The 22,121-nt window shown below is 45.9% G+C and overlaps 1 protein-coding gene across 2 annotated transcripts in view; it reads right to left on the bottom strand.

The window, feature by feature from the left end:
* Window positions 1-679: 679 nt before the first annotated feature.
* Window positions 680-22,121, bottom strand: part of ADARB1 (adenosine deaminase RNA specific B1) — a 55,373-nt gene continuing 33,931 nt past the window's right edge. For both annotated transcript variants that reach the window (XM_059868334.1, XM_059868333.1), the window contains exons 5-11: window positions 17,249-17,363; window positions 14,830-14,998; window positions 14,195-14,343; window positions 13,427-13,595; window positions 8,206-8,387; window positions 2,987-3,165; window positions 680-1,516 (exon numbers count right to left, since the gene is read on the bottom strand). In XM_059868334.1, coding sequence (XP_059724317.1) covers window positions 1,340-1,516; window positions 2,987-3,165; window positions 8,206-8,387; window positions 13,427-13,595; window positions 14,195-14,343; window positions 14,830-14,998; window positions 17,249-17,363 — 1,140 coding nt within the window. In that variant the 3' untranslated portion in view covers window positions 680-1,339. The remainder of the gene's footprint in view (window positions 1,517-2,986; window positions 3,166-8,205; window positions 8,388-13,426; window positions 13,596-14,194; window positions 14,344-14,829; window positions 14,999-17,248; window positions 17,364-22,121) is intronic.

Below are 22,121 nucleotides of genomic sequence, written 5' to 3'. Positions count from 1 at the left end.
CTTCCTCCCAGCACATGAACCCAGAGACCTGGAGGATGTCTGAGCAGGCTCTGAAGGTGAGAACAGCTTCCCCCAGCATTCCTGAGTGAGCAGAAGTGGGCTCATAGCAAAGCCTTCAACCCCCCAAGCTGACTTGCTGAGGTGCTCCCTCCACACAGCAGCTCATCAAACCTCAGGATCTCACTTCCACCTTTCTCTCTGACATAAAGCAGAAGTGTCCACACCTCCAGGGAAAACTTTCTGAAGGAACAGTCAGAGGAGATGGACACACATCTGAGAGCAACTTACCTAGTCAGCTGCACGATGGCCATCCCACATGACAGCCCAAAGGCAGGAGGGAACCTCAGACACGACAATCTGGCTGGAAGCAGATATAACTCACAGGAAATACGTGTTAAGGATTGGTTTCTCTGTTACAAGGGTTTCTACAGGAGAGCAATTAATACCCAACAAGTAGTCACTGGTTTTGGCAACTCAGGCTTGGTGCCCTTAAAATCAGCAGATTTTTTTAAAGCTGTTACAGTTAAGATTGTATTCAGATGAGTTCCTGGGATACACAAATCACCTAATTCTAATCAGGCTTCTGCATGAGACACACTAAACTTCATAACTCACAAATAATTATTTTGCTGTTTCCAGTTTACAATGGTAAAAAAAAATGAAGACTTCACAATGGGTATAAATGGGAGGTAAATGTATTTTTAAAAACAGAATAAAAAGCTGCATGTTAAAAACTGGCTCACAGACTAATAAATACATACATCAAAGACATGAAATTTTCAGCAGCTGGTTTTAGAGAGCAAGGAATTGGGAAAAAAAACTAGCTGTCCAGACTCCATTCCACCTCTGTGGTCTATGTACTAAAAATATCTGCAGTTGAAAAACAAGTGAACAGAGGAGTAGAATCAGCTTTGTCACCTATCTTCTTTTTTAAAAATTAAGCTACTTCCTAAAAGTGTGGTGTAAAACCTAGAGAAACTATTAATTTCTTCATGCACTTGATGACGTTGAATTAAAAAAGAAATTATTTTAACCCAGAAAAAATGAGTCATTGTATACAGTAAGGACAGCCTTACTGCAAGTTTTCTACAGTAAAAGTATTTCTAGAAATACACCAGAAATTACTTTCCTATAACAAAATATACAATTATGTGTTGCATCATCATTGAGTTTCGATACTTAGGCAAAACAGAAACAGCTACTGTGAAGTTTTAAAGAAAACCCAAAGGAACCCAACTCCAAAGATGTTTTTGACAGCTGTGGAGATGCCAGAAAGCAACGCTGGACACCAAGAATCTGCAGAACAGCTCCCCTTCCCAAGTGGAGTGCAGTTTGTCAGTCAGACTGTGAGAGAAAACTGATCCTGTTCTATGGGCTTCTCCACCCAGGCTCCGAGTCCTGCCTTCAGGAAGGCTCTGAACAAACACTCCTTTGCACTCTGGTACTCCGTGGCTCCTTGCTTGGTGTCGTGGTACAGGTTGGGCTTGAGGATCTTGGAGCGCAGGCTGGAGGAAAGCTGAGGGGACAGGGACAGGACAAGGACAGAGACAAGACCCCATTAAGCCAAACAGCACCAGAGAGACTGAGGTGTTCAAACAGACAATGTTAAAACAAGGTAAGGATCTGTCAAACAAAATGCTGAGGCCAAAAAGCCACAGATGTACCTCCTGGAAGCTTTCTTGGTGAGATAAACAGTGAAACCTCAGCAGTGAAAATGGAATTATCCTTCCAAAGATATTAGAGAATTAGATACTAGGGAATTCATTAGATATTAGGGAATTAGATACTAGGGAATTCATTAAATATTAGAGAATTAGATACTAGGGAATTCATTGGATATTAGGGGAATTAGATACTAGGGAATTCATTAGATATTGGGGAATTAGATACTAGGGAATTCATTAGATATTGGGGCATTAGATACTAGGGAATTCATTCGATATTGGGGAATTAGATACTAAGGAATTCATTAGATATTGGGGAATTAGATACTAAGGAATTCATTAGATATTAGAGAATTAGATACTAGGGAATTCATTAGATATTGGGGCATTAGATACTAGGGAATTCATTAGATATTGGGGAATTAGATACCAGGGAATTCATTAGATATTAGAGAATTAGATACTAGGGAATTCACTAGATATTGGGGAATTAGATACTAGGGAATTCATTAGATATTGGGGAATTAGATACTAGGGAATTCATTAGATATTGGGGAATTAGATACTAGGGGTTTCATTAGATATTAGGGAATTAGATACTGGGGAATTCACTAGATATTGGGGAATTAGATACTAGGGAATTCATTAGATATTGGGGAATTAGATACTAGGGAATTCATTAGATATTGGGGAATTAGATACTAGGGAATTCATTAGATATTAGGGAATTAGATACTAGGGAATTCATTAGTTATTGGGGAATTAGATACCAGGGAATTCATTAGATATTGGGGAATTGGATACTAGGGAATTCACTCGATATTGGGGAATTAGATACTAGGGAATTCATTAAATATTAGGGAATTAGATACTAGGGGTTTCATTAGATATTGGGGAATTAGATACTAGGGAATTCATTAGATACTAGGGAAAACACGAAGCTCAGCTTAAAACAGGCTGAGATATTAGGGAATTTGTTAGATACTAGAGAATTAGATATTAGGGAATTCATTAGATACTAGAGAATTAGATATTAGGGATTTCATTAGATATTAGAGAAAAACATCCACAGGAAGGGTTGCAAGGCACTGGGACAGGCTGCCCAGGGAAGCAGTGGGCTCAGCATCCCTGGCAATGTCCCAACAATGCGTGGGTGTGGCGCAGAGAGCACGGTTTAACGCGATCATGGTGCTGCTGTGCTGATGGCTGGGCCTGACCATCCCGAGGCTGTCTGCAGCCTCAGAGAGCCCTCAGAGCCAGGCAGGCCGAGCACAGAGCAGCCAGGGCTGTCCCCAGCCCCGGGAGCAGGGTGCTGGCCGTACCTTGCCGTGGATGCGCAGCCAGCGGCTGTAGAAGGCGTGCTTGCAGAGGCGCGAGGCGCGGCCCAGCTCGTCCTTGCCCGTGGTGGCATTAATGACCTCCAGGCCAGAGTCCCCCACTGTCCAGTTCACGCTGAAGTTCGGGGCTTTCCCGGGCTGGCGGGCCTCGGCGTTGCTGATACCTGCAAGAAAAGAGATGGTTCGTGATGGTGACAAACAGCAACGCTCGGCTTTTGGTTTTGTGGTGGAGGGTGAACAGTCTTAGAAGCAGATCTTTCACTTTGAGGGCTTTCTCCTGCAGATTCCTCACCCACTCAGAGTGACATCTCACTCTCGTTCTGGCTAAAGTGCTCTCTAGGGCGAGTGTGCACCTCTGGAGAAAGCAGCCTCCTTGGCAGAGGAGAGCCCTGTGGCAGGAGTTCATGGGGCTCACCTCACTTCCAAATATCTATGAACCCTGCAAGTGTTCATGGCCAGGCTGGACAGGCTTGGAGCAACCTGGGGGGGTGGAATGAGATGAGCTTTACAGTCCCTTCCAACACAAACCACCCTGGGATTGTGCTGCGAGCGAGCCCCGTGCTCAGCACCTGCACAAAGCCAGAGCTGGCAGACATTTGGGTCTTCCAGCACAAATCCACTGAGCTCCAGCTGACTCCCCCCCTGACAGGCCCAGTGCTGCACTGAGCCCAGAGACAGGGAACCACAGGATTCCAAACAGCACTCAAATCACTTGGCTCAGGTGTTCAGTTAGGTGACATCTTCCAGCTGTGGCTCTACCTGCAGGGACAGAGCAGCAAAGCCACCACAATCCCACCCAAGTGCAAACAGAGTCTGGCTGCCTGCCCAGGGCAGGATTTATTGCCCACAACAGTGCTCCAAGCTGGACTACACACAGTGGAGGTGACAGCAGCTGCTGCCAGGCACGTGTGACTCCTCAGACACTGCAGGGTGGCAAAACTCTATTTCTATTTCACCTCACCAGGAGAGAGCAGAGCACCAGGGCAATCTGCTCTTTCAGGTAAATATAAACCCCACTTTTACTTGAAGGCAGCTCCCACTGAGAACCTAGCTCAAGTCTCCTGTTAGGCCAGGTCCTACACTTAATAAAACCTAAAGAATTTGTGGAAATTGAGCATAAGCAAGACAGCAGGAATCTGGAACACAGTCTAATAAAGCTGGGCACCTGGGAGCAGGACTGGCTCACCTGGCTCAGTCTCGTGGCACCTCTGGGCCCAGCACTCAGAGTGGGCAAGGTCAGAATGACCCAGCAAAATTCAGTTTGCTTCCTATCATCAATTCCTCATTTAATAAACAAAGAAACTCTTTGAAATATAAACCACTGAAGCTGTTGTATTTTTAGCCTTGGTTTGGATCAATCTTGTCACTATGACTGATGAGAAATAATTAACTGAATAATAACAGAAAATAACCTACTATTCCTTAAAATATAAGCTGAAGAAAATGAGTGTTGGTACAAAAGTTGGTTTTACCAAAAGTACTGAGGCAAAAGTGGTAAGAAATTGATGCCTCATGACAATTTTTTGCCTTTTTTTTCTTTAATGACATCTGTACTCCTACCTTTTCTTTCATTCCATACACTATTAAACAAGTTCAGGGATCAGAGAGATGCCATCAAGTACCCCAAAACACTTCTGATATCACAACCAGTCCCACAAGCAAGTCAAATAAAGATGACAAAGCTGAACATCCAGCATGCACTACATTTCCACTGCAATTCTATGATTCTATGCCTGGTTTTTGATGAATTTATTAATTTTCTTTTAAACCCACCAAAACCAACCCAGATTTAGAATTTCAAATAGATTTAATTAATAACAACCCATTCAGCTGCTTATTGGAATGCAAGAAGCCTGGAGAGATGTCAAAGGAGTCCCTGATGGTGGATCACAAGAAGCAGGGACAGGGAATAAAGGTCATCTCAAAATCAAAGCATTTGGTCCAACTTTAGGTGGGTGATATCTTCCCCCTCAAAATGTAGACATGAATATAGCACAGCGTGCTGAGATTGGTAACAGAAATGAAATTCAGGCTGGAAAATCAAATATTTTACTCTTCTTTGAAAACTGAATGAACTAAAGCTCTTTAGAGAACGTTGCTCAGAACTCATTGTGAAGTATTATTACAAAGGGCTGTAATAAACAAAAGCAAAGGTCACAGCTCTTTGTGCCACTGCTTGGATAAATAATGGGGTTGGACAGATCTTTGAGGAGAGAGCTAAAACAAGCTCCATGGAAAAGGACACAGGCAGCAATGTGAACAGGAGGATCAAGTACCAAGGGAACAGGCACATAAAAAAATCCCCACAAGTTCTGCTGAAGGATTTACTTTTGTCCACCCCAAAAACAAATTCACTAACACTTGGATAAAGATGATCTCTTTGGGAAGAGAGAGAGCCTCCAGCTCAGGGCAGAGCTGGGATGTGGGGGGGAAAAAACTGAGGTAGGATCACTGATGATACTAAATTATTTTTAAACAGCAATAAGAGGAGCAAAAGCAAAAAGCAGCAGAAAAAATCTCCCATACTGGGTGTCCAGGCAATAAAAAGGCAGATGAAACTCCTCAAAGGAAAAAAACTAGTAAAAAACCCAGTGCAATCTTGCAGAAGGAGTGCTGGACTTGGAGTTCAATGCTGGCATTCAGGAATGAGATTTCAGTTTCTCATTTTCAGTTCCACCCAAAGGCCAGGTCAGCCCCCAGCAGTACCAAGGTGAATGTCAGGAATTGCCAGTGAAGGACCAGGGAAGTGAAGAGAATGCATGGAGCAGCACTGCTGCTTCACCCTCAACATCAGCTGCTGCCCTGGTCTCACCAGCACAAGAATGGGTGCAAAATGATCCTTTGGTGAAAGGGTCTCTGTGGAGGAACAACAACGTGGACTAAGACACTTCAGCCTGCAAACACCAGGAGTTATGTAGGAAGGAATATCTCAGAGGCACAGAAAACTGAGAGCCATGACCACTGCTTGTGGCCTGGATCTCACAGCACTCAGGAACATCTGATGCAGGAAATCAGCAGAAAAGGGAACTCCTTGCACAAACCTTGGCACATTCCACAGCCCTCCTTTCTCAAGGAGGCCGAGGATGGCAAAAAGCTGAAAGCATTTCAAAAAATGGAACCAGGAATGAGCAACTGAAAGGATGCTCAGCATCTGTAAACACAAAGATCTGGGTACCTGACTCGGGCTTCAGCCCAGGTGAACTCCTGCATGCCCAGCTCCCTCTCAACAAGAGCTTGTGCAGGTCACCCTGCAAGTGGGCAGCTTGGCATTGGCTGATTTATCCAACCACCCTCACTCTGACTGAGAAATCAATTGTTTTTTCAGATTATTCTACAAATTTCCAAGATTCAAACCTGCCTTCTCTTCAGGTGGGGTGGCCACCTCTCAGGGAGAGCTCAGCTGCCCTCCAAGCTGGATCCTGCAACCAAGGCTTGCAGGAGGGAGTTCTCTTTGAACAGACAGATTCCCTGCATCCCTCAGCTGAAAAACACCTGCTCAGGTGTGCATGGTCCCCCTGGAACTGAATATTTGGGGGTGTGCTAGTGGGGGACAGGGCAGTGCTGGGCTCATGGCTGGTTCAATGATCTTGGGGTCTTTCACAACCTTCATGATTCTATGATTCCATCTGCTGGCAAAAGGGCTAAGTACAAACTCTTATAAACAAACAAAGATGATCCAAGACAATTTTTAGCAGTACAAACTAACTCAAAATAATTTTGACTTAATGCAGGTGCCCCAGCAGACAGAAAATTTGCTTTATTAGAGGAAGAGAACCTGTTTTTACAGTATTTTCTCAGCTTAACAGGCAGGACAGTGGGACACCACAGGTAGTTCTGTTCTAGTTCATCCCCCTGGTGGCAATAAATCTCAAGAGTTTGGGGGGTGTGTGATACAAGAAAGAACCCAGAACTGGAGACAGGTATTTCTGCCACACTTCTCCTAGGTAAGAACACACTGAAAAAGATGTGAATCCAAGAGCACATGGGCAGCCACAGGAATGCCCCAGCTGAATCCAACAGCAGAGGTCAGAAAATCACCTTTCAAGACTGAATCAGTGAAAGAAAATGCACCAACACAGTTCTCAGCCCAAGCTCCTAAAGAACCTTTCTGTACATTTTTGAGATGTGTATTTTTGTGAGAACTCCACAGCTGAGAACATTTCCAAACTCCCTCTGCTGCACAGCAAGTCCTGGCTCAACTGTTTAAACAGATGGCTCTCTTTCATGGGAAATAGATGATAGCACCATTGCACAAAGATGATTTTCAAGAAGACAAGGTACTGCTACATGCTGTGAAAAGGATAACAAAAATGCTTCTCACCCTGCCACAAACCTGCTGTCTTGAAGGACGGATAAAAATTCCCAAATTCAGGCAGAAACACTCCATACATCAGCTACTATGCCCACAAAACTATCAGATCTTTGGTACAGAGTGTTGCAACTGTTACTTACTTGCTAATATAAGGACAAATACATTATTTAACATTTTCATACATCCTAGTTCAGGGAATCCTTATCACCTTTCTTACCTAAAGAAATACTCATTGTTCACAGTGCTCTTCCCCCCACTCCCTCCCTAAATATTTTTTAAAAATTCATGTCAAACTTTAAACATGCTTTAAAATTATGAGCTGCTTTTTCTTCCCTGGGAAATAAACACATGCCAAAAGCTGATCTCTACAGAACAAAGCAATAAACACAGTGAGAGGGAGATGGGATTTCAGCTTTAAAGCTTTCAGAGCATTGCTGTAAGAAGCCATTTTAGAATTTCAGGCAGGTGAGGTTTATCTCTGTCCATTCCAAGCTGGTTATTGACCTAAAAATGGTGAATCAAGCTGAGAGATGAAGGGACCACTCCCCAAAAATCTGCAGTGCAAGAGAAGTGACAGTGAGTGCTAACACACTATTCCACAGGTGGGAGGAGATTCCCCTAAGCCTTCAAGTCCCCTCACATCTTCCTAGGACATGCTCCAAGCAGGAATGGTGTGGAAACTCACCCGAGTTTCATCCCAGCATTTCAAGGTCCTTGCTATGGTTATTTCTGACTAGGGCTCTGTGTCATGGTTTGGACAACAGCTTCTCTATTGCAAGCAGCAAGCAGTTCACTCACAGCACACAGTTTGCAAGGCTTTGAGAGCTACAAAATCACATTGCTACTGGAACAGACTTAGTTACCGGCACGGCCTCCTCCATGAGATACTTGCCACTAAGTAAAGGTCTGTTGAGTGTATAAAGAGGTGGTAGGTCTTCTATCTCTGCTATCCTCTGGTAAACGGCTCTGGATAGATGATCCCCATGATATAAACTCCCCAAGATGATGCTAGAGAAGTAAATTGGCTCCACAAAGAGGCTAAGTAAGGCTCCTTGAATACCCAATACGTTCCACCTAAGAGGGAGGGAAAAACAAAACAAAACAAAAAACAAAAAAACACTTTCTTTTTAATGAAACAAGTAACATCTGCCAGACATAACAGCAGTTAATCACAATGGACCAGACTTCCAACCCTTCCTCCTGACTAGCACATGACCATGGTAGCATAACCTGCCAGAATGTCAGAGATCAGCTTAGGGGACACTCAGCATAACCCTGAGTAAAACAACCTGGACCAGGAGCACTCTGTAACCTGTACCCCTGCTAACACATCTGGTGATGCATTTGCCAGCACTCCAGTGCCAGAGAGGGACAGGATCATCCAATGGGAGAAAGCCAAACTGGGAGATCCTCCACCAGAAACAGCAGCTGGCACCTGCAGAAGACACCTGGCAGGGAGAGGAGCACCCTTCCAGAGCACAGAAGGATTCTCTGCCAGACCTCCAGGGAAAGGCCTCTCCTGGCAGCCCTGGCCCAAGGGGCCACACCCTGCTGGCACAAAGGGCGTGTGCACTGCCTGCCACAGCCGTGGGCAGGGACAAAACCCACTGTGAGAGCTGCAAACATGCCAAGAATGCATTCAGCCCTTGCTCCCTTGAGCCCTTCACGGATTCCAAACATGAATCCCTGTGATTTACACTGGATCAGGTCTGGTGGCAGGGATACAGACTGCCTAGGAGCAAAATCCTCATTTTGACTTTCTGTCAAAATTGTGCTCATTTGACAAAGTTTTGGCTCTCAATGTCTCTGTAACTGTCACACAAAACACCTTTGAAAACCTCAGCATCTCCTGCAGAGTATTTTCACTGCCTTCCTCTGAGCAATTGTGAGAACAGCACATGTCAGTCTTGGAATCCTAGAATGGTTTGGCTTGGAAGGGACCTTGAACAGAACCTGGTTTAACCCTGCCATGGGGGGTTAAGCTACACCAGGCTGCTCCAAGCCCTGTCCAACCTGGAGCTGCAGTCCAGTTACAAAGGCACACACAACCAGCAGGAGTTTCCTTTGGTGCTGGGATAAAACAGAGGGGCACACCAGCAGCTCTCCTGCTCCCCAGAATGGCTGTCCCTGTCAAAAAGCCCAAGCTATAGCAGGCTGCAAGGCTCTCCTAGGAAAAGAGGGAATTCAGAAGCTGCTGACAGTGCTTCCTGCAGCCTGTGCTGGGCAGGAGGCACAGCAGCATCCTTGTAGGCCAGCAACTCCACACCACAACTGCTTCCCTGCTGCAGTAACTGAGCCACACAGGCTGCCTGCAGGACTTGCTACATGCTTCTTTCTTTAATATAAAAATGGTAAAACAGAGATTATAATCCAAAGAAACGATTTCCTTGCATATCTTTAGTGATGATGAAAATGGAGGCAATCTGCATGAATTTACCCACCCATCACTAAAACACCTGGCCTCAACAGGTGAGTAAAAATACTGTGCTAGTATATGAGGTGCATTTTACATGGAATAAAGGCATCTTTTTTACAAGACTGAGGACACAATCAGCAACCAAATGTCGGAGTAAAGATATCAAGTGAAAATTGTTTCTTCCCAGGACCAATATGCCTTCCTGACTGCTACAGACACAGGTAACACTATGGAAGAAACATCTGGAAAGAGAACTCAAGACTGAGCATTGCAAAGACAAGGCACATCCCATTTTACACTACAAGATCAGTGCCCAGGTGATGGTAGACATTTTAAATAGACCAAAGCACTCCTCTGGCAAGCCCTTACTCCCTAAACAAACCCTCAGCCAGACCTTTTGCCTTACTTCTGACCTCAGTATTTCCAGAGCTGGTGTTTTGCTGCTTCCCCCCACAGCTGGTGACCTTCTCTGGTGCAGAAAATGAAAGCTGACATTTCTCTTGTGAAGTTCTGACTAGAGGAGTGGGGAGAGCTGAGCCAGCCTCTGCAGAGAGGACTGGATGAGCTGATGCTCCTGGGCCCAGCCCTGCTTTGCTGCTTTGCTGTTTTTGTTCTGAATCCCCTCTGGCAGCCCAGCACGTGCTCCTGCTGGGCTCAGAGCACTGGGCTGTGCAAGCTCTGCAGAAACCACTCACACAACCAAACTCCTCCTTTTCAGGGCTGGGTGGTGATCAGATTTATAAAGCTAGCTTTGAATTTCATGGGTGAAACAAAAGAACATCTGCTTCTCTAGAGAAATGTATTCTTCTATCAGAAACTGGTTACAGTGCAGAGACAAACATCAAACCCAGAGGAATCACAAAACCACTGAGGCTGGAAAAGCCCTCTAAAATCACCAAGGCCAACCCCTAACCCTGCCCAGCACCACCCTGCTCACCCTGTTCCCAGGTGCCACATCCACCTTCTGGACACTTCCAGGACTCTCCACCCCTTCCCTGGGCAGCCTCTTCAGTGCCTGGCCACATTTTCCCCCCTAGCCCACCTGAACCTGCCCTGGCACAGCTTGAGGCCACTTCCCCTGCTGCTGGCCTTTGAGACCAGCCCTCAGCTGAGTCTGCCCTCCCCCAGGGAGCTGTGGGGAGCAAGGAGGGCAGCCCTGAGCCCCCTTTCCTTCAGGCTGAGCTCCCCAGGCCCCTCAGCCTGATTTATTATGGCTGTGCCCTGCAGATCACAGCACAGTGAAAGAAAGTCTCCATGCAGTCCTTTCTCCTCGTTCCTTTTTTCTCCTGCACTTCTGTCAAACAGGAATATCTCACTTCCATCAGCATGTACACTCCAACAACTTTTAAGAATATAAACTGAGAAGGAACCACCACCACACACCAGTTTTCAAAAGGCCACAGGCATCACCTCCAGGAGTGGTAAAACTGCCTCATCCTCCAGCTTACAAACACAGATTGTCAGAACTCACACCAACAACTGCTGCCAAAATAGCATTAACCTTTACTGAAGGCAACACTTCTTCTGAAATTCAGGGGCCAAATGCTGTATTTCACTAGAGGCCATGCAGTGCAGGGCAGGAAAAGCAAAATGCACTGCAGGAAACTTCAAGTCAGTGCTGTCTTTCCAGTGGAGCATTTAAACAATGGATTTTTGTTTTTTCTTCACACTAAAAATAGCATCAGAAAAGAGTTCAACAAGTGAAGTGACCTAAGTGCAGCTCACAAACCCAGACCTGGGAGCTAAAGAACAAGCAAGAGCAGAACACAGGAATGCTGCAGCACATCCACAGACACTGAAATGCCTGAAGTCAGGCAGCTAAAGAGGCACAGAGGGGAAAGAACAGCCAGGGAAACGGGCAGGGGAACTGCCCCAGTGTAATCCTTCTCACTGGAAACACCTGCCATGCTTGTCTAAGGTGAGCAAAAACAATTGTCTGTGACAGCACTGAACTTATTCTGAGCATCCTGAAGGAGCAAAGCCATTATATCACCTCCCTCCTCTATTCCTCATTTGGCACAGGTGGTTCACAAGAATAGCTCCAACTTAATATCGTTAATAAACTTTAAATCAGGCTAACAGTGACTTGAGAAACCAGCAGAGCTCTTTTAATTAAAACATATATAGCACACATATCAGTGAAAATAACTAAATATCATTAGCTGAAAAATTTGGCATTTCTCAGCTACTTTGCAAGAGCACAAAGGCTGCAAACATGCAGACTCAAAAAAAATTATGATGTTGCAACTCTCTCATTCTTCCAGTGCTTGTTAAAGATTACTACTGCTGAATGATTCTGAAACCAAACAAGAAAAATATTTCAATCTGTGTCAAAAAGAACAACAAAAAAGGAAATTGATGAAATATAAATTAAAATAATGTTCTGGAAACAAAATACTTAATTTCAATAAAATATTTAAAATATAGTTACAATTCTAGAGCAAGAACTAGAAGTGCCCATCGATTAGGATTTTTTAACAGGGACACTTTTCACCATAAAAAACAATAAAAATCTAAACTATGCATGGAAAATGTAGGAATCTTTACTATCATGGAATGGTTTGGGTTGGAAGGGACTTCAAAGCTTGTCCTGTTCCATGCCTGTGCCATGGGCAGGGACACTTTCAACTAGACCAGGCTGCTCCACCCAACCTGACTGCACATTTCCCATGATGGGGCAGGGGCAGATACCACCAGAGAAGTTATTCAAATCTAAGTAATGCAACAGACTTATTGTACTGCTCTCCTAATGCTGCACTACTTTAGGGGGGAAAAATCTACAACATTCCTCTGCTACTCCCCAGTGACACAAATACAAAGCTGTCATGGCACAGAGTGACTGCACCTTGTCTCTGCACGCAGCAAAAGCTGTGACACCAGCTGCAGGTGAAGAACAGAGCTGTGTCACAGGGGTGACAGCCACCCTCACACCATGTCTGAGCAGTGAGACAAGCCCATCAGCTCCCTGCACATCCACTGTGGGTACCACACACCCCTCCTCTCTCGTAGGAACCACAGGGTTGGGATTGGAAGGACCTTCAAGATGATCTTATTCCACCCCTCTGCCACGGGCAGGGACACCTCCCACTAGCCCAGGTTGCTCCAAGCATCATCCAGCCTTGGCTTGAACACTTCCAGGGATGGGGCAGAGAAGCCACAGCTGCTCTGGGCACCCTGTGCCAGTGCCTCAGCACCCCCACAGGGAAGAATTCCTTTCCAGCATCCCACCCAACCCAGCCCTGCTGCAGCTTAAGGCAGGGATGGGGCAGAGAAGGGATGGGGCAGAGAAGGGATGGGGCAGAGAAGGGATGGGGCAGAGAAGGGATGGGGCAGAGAAGCCACAGCTGCTCTGGGCACCCTGTGCCAGTGCCTCAGCACCCTCACAGGGAAGAACTCCTTTCCAGCATCCCACCCAACCCAGCCCTGCTGCAGCTTAAGGCAGGGATGGGGCAGAGAAGGGATGGGGCAGAGAAGGGATGGGGCAGAGAAGGGATGGGGCAGAGAAGGGATGGGGCAGAGAAGGGATGGGGCAGAGAAGCCACAGCTGCTCTGGGCACCCTGTGCCTGTGCCTCAGCACCCTCACAGGGAAGAATTCCTTTCCAGCATCCCACCCAACCCAGCCCTGCTGCAGCTTAAGGCCTCTCCCCTTGTCCCAGGCCCTCCTTCAGCACTAACACCCGAGCCATTCTGTCTCACCTGGCTATCTTGTCACTGCAGGACATGGTCAGCAGCCTCTCCCCTTGCAGCACCCCATCCCAGGTCTGGATGGTGCTGGTGGAGCGCACAGGGATGGTTCCTTCCCCAGACTCGATCTTGGTCCGCAGCTGCCCTCGGGCCTTGCGGTTCGGGTGTCTGTCCCCCTGGTCTGAAGGACAAGAAACACTGAGGATCAGCTGAGGAGCCTTCTCAAAGGGTTTTCCAGCAGAGTCCTAGGAAGGAGGACTGACTGGAGCTATCTGCCTGCAGTTACTGCTGGCTTGCATCACAGCTCCTGCTGCTCTTGGCAACTTAGCCACAGCATCAGACACCTCTCCCAAAACTGCCTTCCAAACACACTTGCAGTTAAACCAACTTTCACCCAAGGAGCAGTGGGAGCAGGCAGCTCTGCAGCTCTGCTCTGCGTGTTAAAATGAAGTTAAGGGCAGACTGTGGAAGGGGCAGGCAGAGAACTGCTGTTAAAGGGTGGAAACAGGGAAAGGGGATGGTTAGTTCTGTAGGAATACTTGCTGACTCACTGGCTTATCTCAGTTAGCATCAGCCTCTTCAAGACCACAGGGCTCATCACTCTATACTGAACTTCTACCACAGAGGAAGAACAGCCCAGATTTTTTTGGAAGAGATCTTTGTCTAACACACTTCTATGCTAAAAGGAAAGAAGACACCTAAATTTTAACCGTGCCACTTGTACATGCCCCAAGAATAATTTAAGCTCCCTTGGCTGGAAGAGGAGGACTGCTGCCATACCCTCCTGTGCTGCTTCATGGGGTGAGAAAATCCGAGCATCACCACAAGGAGATGTGCTGATATAGAGGTGGAACTGCACATTCTCCTTCAGCTTAAACCCGCCTTGCTCTGACCTGATGAAAATGGATTTTTGCTGATCTTCTTTATTGCTGAAACAGAGAAGAAAGCTGGAGTCAAAACTGACATTAACATGGAAATAGGCATAGGCTGGGCAGGCTTAACAGGCATTAAAAACAAACACAGGATGGCTGAAATTTCTGCAATATAAACCTGCCAGTTGTGACAATTAACAAAATTAAAGGAACATCGAGACAGGAAACAAAGAGCCTGTGGCAATCCCAGATGTCAAGAGCTTTCAGGCACTTGAAGGAAACACCAGCAACCTTTAGCCCACTTCATATGATTTTGATTTATACATTTACAGTTTACAAAATGATTGCCAATTATTTTCCCTGTCCTCCCCTCTCACGACTGCCACCTCACTGAATAAATGTTTTGTCCTACTCAAACCTCAGGGCAAAGGGCACAAGTTCTAAATTCCACCTCCTAATGCAACAGGACGAGTGCTTTACACTGAAATAAGGAAGACAGATGTTTTCCACAGACAGCTCATCACCTTCTTCCCTGCAGCTCACCTTAGGTAAAGCTCAAGCTGTGTGTAGAGGAATTTCAGCAGACACCGTCGAGCTATGATTTCTGCATGGCAATCATTCAATGCAAGACCACGATCACTCATGTACTCCCCATTGATGCACTTTGTTCCTGTAGAAACACTTATCACCAGGGCATCTTTCACATCTGTACCTGCAAAACAAAATTGCAGCAAGGAGACAATTACCATCACAAATAAAGCACTGAGTGATCTTCTTGCAGAACCCAAACAAGGCTCTCTTTTTTGGTGGTTTGCTTATTTAAAAAAAAATAAATGTTTGTTCTTCTTATTTAAGAAGAAAATGCTTTTTTCTTATTATTTTCTCTTATTTAAAACAAAAGCTTCACTCACCCATACCTCCCTGCACCAGCACCATCAGTGGCTCTTATGAGAACTACTCTGTCCATGCTGGAGCTCAGACAAGTTAAAAATTGAAGACCTGCAGGTACAAAGTGCTGCTTCAAGAAGAATAATTAAAGCCTGAGATCCAAAGTGCTTTTTTTCCTGCCACAACTTTCAGCTGTACCTTCTGGTCACCTGTGCAGATATTCACAGCCACTTTAAAAATCTGAAGGGCACTGGTTTATTAAACAGCAAAATGCTATGGAAGGGTCTTGAGCCAAATACAAGACAAGGAAGACTAGGGGAAAAAGAAATAGAAATGCTTAAATCACTGCAAAGATTGAAGTATAAAGTGCAGTTCTTGGTATGAAACCATTCCGTGCAGAAGTATGTTGGGAGGGTGTTTTCTAGCAGAGAACTGCCTTTATCACTCAAAAACCCAGCTGAATGATGAAAAATGGGTCAAAATGCCACTTGGCAAAACACTCAGGGGAGAAAAAAAGCCCAACAAGTTAAAATGAGCCTGAGCCCACAGGGCCAGAGGAGAAGCACCAAGCTGTACCACAAGGCTGTGCCCTGGGCTCATTTAATCCCAGGTGTTCCCCAGATGTGCTCATGGCAAGATGCTCTCTCATTCTGTGTAAAGCCATTCCTTCAGTTTATCAAAAGGCATTCACATGTCAGTTCAGTCTTAATTCTTTGGCACATGATTCTTCTTAGAATGGCACACACAGGGCTGTAAATAGCATGAAAACCTGTTAAATGTCACAAACCACAAATAAACAGAACAAAACAAACAAAACTACAGCATGTTCCTCATGTATTTGGGGCTGAAACAGTGTTATTAGCAGGTGGGGGTCTGGCTGCTGCTCAACAGAGCTCGAGGAGCATCAAGGCTTCCCAAACCTCCCAAGGGCCAAGAGATCAGGGGGACACAGCTGGGACAGCCTCAAAAAGAAGGGGGACACAGCTGGGACAGCCTCAAAAAGAAGGGGGACACAGCTGGGACAGCCTCAAAAAGAAGGGGGACACAGCTGGGACAGCCTCAAAAAGAACACTGCACCAAGGGGTCACATGCACTGAGGACCAAGAGAAACCTTCACGTGAGGAACACTCAGCAGCAGCACGGCCACAGATGAGTTTGGGGCAGAACCTGAGTGCTCTGGGGGATTTGGACAGGCAGGGATCTCGAGTCAGCAGCCAGGGAGCCAGGGCACCACTGCTGACAAGGGAACAGCCCTGCCACCTGCCAAAACATCAACTGCTTTCCTCAGATATTTTTACTGAAATGACTAACAGAGCACTAAGAATAAAGTGCAGCAAGAACAACAAAGGGCAGCATCTTAAAACCTTGGAAAGAAGAGTAATTGTTACATAATGTGCCCAAACCAGGAATACCAATAGGGAATTTTATTTATTTTCCCTAAGTTTCATGATTAGCTGCACCAAGGGGTCACATGGACTGAGGACCAAGAGAAACCTTCACATGAGGAACACTCAGCAGCAGCACGGCCACAGAGGAGTTTGGGGCAGAGCCTGAGTGCTCTGGGGGATTTGGACAGGCAGGGATCTCGAGTCAGCAGCCAGGGAGCCAGGGCACCACTGCTGACAAGGGCACAGCCCTGCCATCTGCCAAAACATCAACTGCTTTCCTCAGATATTTTTACTGAAATGACTAACAGAGCACTAAGAATAAAGTGCAGCAAGAACAACAAAGGGCAACATCTTAAAACCTTGCAAAGAAGAGTAATTGTTACATAATGTGCCCAAACCAGGAATTCTGATGGGGAATCTTTATTTTCCCTAAGTTTCATGGTTAGCTTTAAAACCTGAATTTTGTGAGCTACTCTGAGGACAGGGACTCTGTGGAAAAAGAAGTATTTGCAGGTCTAATTTTCCTGTAAGTACTTCAGATTTAATTACTATATTTAGTCCACCTTCAAGATTAAACAGTAAAAATACATTTCAACACTGCTTGATGAAAAGAGTTTGTTTTCTAGATGCAAACAGAGCTCTCATGTTCAAGCATTCAAGACACTACTCTTTTTTTTTAAATTTACCTGTTGTCATGACAATTCCAGCAAGGACTTTTCGACGTGCATGTGGAGATGAGAAATTTTCTGTCAAATCACTGAATTTATCTACAACCAAGCGTGCAACAGCATCAGCCAACACCTGCAGGACCATACAGAAATGCACATTAAAAAAATTTTTAAAAAATTAAAATTACAGGAGCATTAAGTTATAAAGAGTTACACTTTTAAATGAGTGGACAAAATAAGTGAAGGGAGTTTTTATTGTTCACTTTAAAAATTGACATTGAGGTGTCCTTGCAAGTGGAAGCAGAGGTTTGAGTGCTCCATGCCTACCAAAACAAGGTCAGAGCTAAGCAAAGCACTGAAGCACCTAATGCCCACGATCCTGATGAACATTTGAGGCTTGGGAGAACAACTGGATGGACAGATAAGTCTATCCTATGCTCAAACCTCAAATCACATCATTTCAGAATCCTCAACATTGAACCTGACAAGAAGATTGAAGTAAAAATCCATGCCCCTCACATGAACCTCTTATAACAATCTAATTCCTTATCTATGATATAAATAAGGACAACTTGGTTTTCAACCCTAGTTTAATGCTTCCTATTTTTACAAGACCTGTACAAAGTCAGGAATAGAAAACATCAGTGTCTAACCCCAAATGATCTATCTCAAAATTAGCAAAGATTTCTGTCTTTCAGGAAAGCTTGAACTTTAAGTCAGGCTCAGTGGGGCTAACTTCCAAAAGGAGCACTCTGCAATAGCAGTCCTGCTCCTGCTGGCACACCTCCAGTGCAGCACTGCAGCTCATCCCACCTGCTGCTTTCAGGGCAACTGGAACTGCTAGAAAAAATGACTCCAGACCAAATTCTTGCATTTCCACCTGAAAAGGAGCAGAAGCCAAGGCAAGCACGTGTTGCTAACCAGCAGTATCTGAGATGTCCTAGGTGTGCCACACAGACACAGGTGGGGTGTCACACCCACCAGTGCCATTCACATGGTGAGTGAGGCACTGGGACAGAGCAGCTGGGGCTGCCCCACTGCTGGAAGTGCTCCAGGCCAGGCTGGACAGGGCTTGGAGCAAGCTGGTCTAGTGGGAAGTGTCCCTGCCCATGGCAGGGGTGGCACTGGATGAGCTTTGAGGTCCCATCCAACCCCAGCCATTCTGGGATACAGATCTGCTAGATGCCCAAGGGAAAAAGGGGAAAGAAAAAAGCAAAACAGAAGAAAAAAAGAGAAGAAAAAGGTTTGAAGACCACCAGCCCCATTCCCTCCACAAGGCCCATGAGAACCAAGCAGCCCAGAAATGCTGAGGACACGCTCTCAGTGGTAACTTTCTTTTGGAAAAGCTTCAGCAGCCAAGAAATAACTCCAGCTTGGGTGTCATGATTACAGCAGCTCCCACCAGAGCCTGACAGAAAACAGTGACCAGCACTCGGGTCCCAGCTGTACCAGCCTCATCCATGTTTTGTAATCACTCCACTTGTGCAATCAGAAGACTCTTGACACTGCAAACACCAATCTTCTTGAAACATCTGAATGGACTGCAACTCAAACTCCATCATGTATTTGTCAGGAACACAATTTAGCTCAGAGGTCATGAACATGTCTGCTCAGGCACTCATTTTCAAACAGTCTTTTTGTTGCTGGACCCCAAACTGGGTTAGTCCATGCTCTGCCAGCACCACAACCACACAGCTAAAATCTGCATTTCATTGTCCTAGTACTTACCTAATGCAGAAAGCTGAACTTGAAGGTAAATACACAAAAGAAAAGGCAAATCATTGAGTGTTTTTTAATCACCCTGGTCTTAGAAATGGAAAATTAACACACAAAAGGCTTCAATCATTAAGCTCCCTGCAGCCAAGAGGGCAGATCACTGTAAAACCAAGGTACAGATTCCCACTGCAGTGTTTCATCCCTAGCCTCACTGCAGAGTCATGGATATTTGCTTCCCAATGGCAAGTTTCATGCTCTCACTTCTGTAACCCATGTATTTTCTGCTCTGCCCTACACTGTGATGTGCTGGACAGCACACAGGAAAATCATGCTGAATGCCACTGTGATGGAATTATAGATACTACAGAAACCAACCAGTGCAGGGAGGAAATGCTTCAGGCCACTTCCAACCCAAACCATGCTATGACTGCTTAACAGAGCCTTCACACCTGCTGGAAAAGGCTTGGCATGCAGGGAATAAACCATGGCATTCACCTCTTCTACAGGGTACCTGCAGGAGCCTCCCCCAGCTCTGGGACTGAACCTGCCACTGTTTCTGGGGACAATCCAAGGCCACTCTGCCTGCTGAAGCCACTGCCAGAAGGTTCCCTGAGCAGCAGCTGGGTGCTGAGCCTGCATCAGCTGCATCCACCAGCTCCTGCCAGAAGGAGCTTTTTATTCCACAAAAGGAGCAAAGCAGGGGGAATGGTGCTGTTGGTACACAAAGGGGCACGCAGGCAGCTCCTCCAGGAGGGTGGAAGCTGGCACAGCAGAACAGGAGGGAGCTGCAGCTCACAGAGCCTGGAGCTGAGCTGCTGGCAAGGAAACCTAAAAAGGCCTGGATGAACTCAGAGCTGGATGCTGGGGAGGACTCCTAAGGACTAAGCAGAACTGAAGCAAGACAAAATGAACCTTGGAGATGCAAACAATCCAGGATAAACTGGAGAGGAGGAAAAAACATCACTGCCAAAAAACAGGCAGATGTGATAAAGTTTTCTTATTTCCATTTGATGCACAAATTGCATGACAACAGCTGGGCAGTGAGGAATAAACACTGTTCAATGCCTAGAGGTGTAGCCACCAAGATTTTGCTCTTTGGTAAGAACACTCCCCCAAGAAATTCAAGAATTATCCCTCTCTCCCAGGCAGTCCATTACACTGACATAGTGAAGGGCGTGGAAGAGAAGGGAATAAGGCAGCACCAGGACAAGACTTCCTGGCCAGAAATTACATCCTGCTGTCCCATCTCAAAACCATGGTCTTGAAGCTGTCTCCACAGCAAGCCCAGGCCAGTGACAGGCCTGAGCAGGGATCCTTCACATCACACTTTGCTCCACTGCCTTTGATATAAATAAGTATTAACTGGAACAGAAACTGAACTCATGTCTCACCTTCCCTGTGAATGCCCTAACATCTGACACACAGATTCTCTACCCCCGCTTCTGCATTAAATCATTATTCCAAGTTGAGTAATTCCAAAAAGGAAAGACCCAAAATAGCTGACAGTTGGCTCAGTAAGGCATGTGAGCTCCAAATTATTTTGGGTGTGTTGCTCCCTTCTCTGATGAAGTTACAGTGGATCCACTCCTTTTCTACACACAGACTGGCTTTGGTTAAACACAGAGGGTGCAGCAATGCTGGAGCAGAACCACCCTGACCCTTCACACCTGAAAAATCTTCAGGAGCTGATGAAGTCCAGGTCAGTCTGGAGCTGAAGAAGACCCTGGAAGGCCCTGGAGACCACCCAAGATGAATGCTGGGGATCCCCTGAGTGGTGGGAAAGGCAGCAGCAACAGCTCACAGCTCTCACAGGAACTGACCCGAGACACCTCAGCCCTTTGTGCTCTTCCTGGAGCTCCAGGGACCCTTCTCAAGCAGAAATGTTCTCCCTTGGTTTGTTTTTGTTTTCTTTTGTCCTTATCTTCACAGTTTATGGCTTATGTGAACTTCCCACTGCAGGTAAAATCAAGGTCCTCCCTTTTAACAGGGACCAGCACACACAATTCAGAGAAGTTTTCTGTAATGATTTAAAGCAACTTGTACCTGTTTATGCTGATTTATCTTGTATATTCCTTCCAATTCCACAGCAGTTATTCTAACCCATAATGCATGATATTCCCATAACTATATTCAATATTATCTTTTTCCCAGGTTTGAATCCATCTCACTCTTATTCTCCTGTACACACTCAGCAATCCACTGCAAGGAACTGCCCAGAACCCCTCAGTGCCTCTCCAGAAGCAGCTTTCCCACATCTGCAATCACATTCATAACTATTTGTGTGTCTTTTATAAATCTGAGTATTTTTTCATACTTCCCCTCGCCCCAGGTGGAACCAGGACTCAAACAGCACATCAAGTACAAGCAGCCATTCAGAACTGCTCCTCACCCCATCTCTCCTGTTTAACGTTTTGTTTCAATGTCTGTCCACAACTGCAGAAAGGATACACTGAATTAGGTGAATGATTAAAAATACTCACTCTGATGCTTTTCAAACTGATCTCATTTGCAGCTACACTGCTCATTTGTGTAGCTCAGCTTGCTTTCTCTCAGGATTTCTAATTTAAATGACTGTATTCAAGCTTCAACGTGTACAATTTCAATTTCCAGCTCCCTGCACACCTTGACTAATCAGTTATCTTGTAAAGTAAACAGTTTGAGGAAACAGCATTGTGAAAACCTCCATATCAGCTTCTAACACCAGCCATTAGTGGCCTGAGGAGGGGACACCTCCACAGCAGGATCCCACTGCCAGGAAAACTGTTCCTGGAGTGCCACCAGCAGCCTGGACTGCTGAAGGCTTGCAGCACATTCTGGAATTACTGCTACCAGAGTGTTCTTGTCTCAGTTTCACTCCAAAGCATTTGGTACTGGCCTGAGCACTCCTTTTGGGGACAGCACCATGCCACCTTTGACAGAGGTGTGAGACCCCTCCAGAGAAGGCCAAGATGTTCCAGGAGCTGGAGCCCCTCTGCTCTGGAGCCAGGCTGGGAGAGCTGGGCTGTTCACCTGGAGGAGAGAAGGACCAAGGGAGAGCTCAGAGCCCCTTCCAGTGCCTGAAAGGGCTCCAGGGGAGCTGCAGAGGGACTCCAGGCAAGGGCCTGGAGAGAAGGAGAAGGGGAATGGCTTCCCATTGACCAAGGGCAGCTTTAGATGGGATATTGGGAAGAAATTC

This window comes from Haemorhous mexicanus, chromosome 26 (genome assembly GCF_027477595.1).
Source record: "Haemorhous mexicanus isolate bHaeMex1 chromosome 26, bHaeMex1.pri, whole genome shotgun sequence".
Taxonomy (NCBI): domain Eukaryota; kingdom Metazoa; phylum Chordata; class Aves; order Passeriformes; family Fringillidae; genus Haemorhous; species Haemorhous mexicanus.
This window is presented reverse-complemented; position numbering and strand designations above follow the sequence as displayed.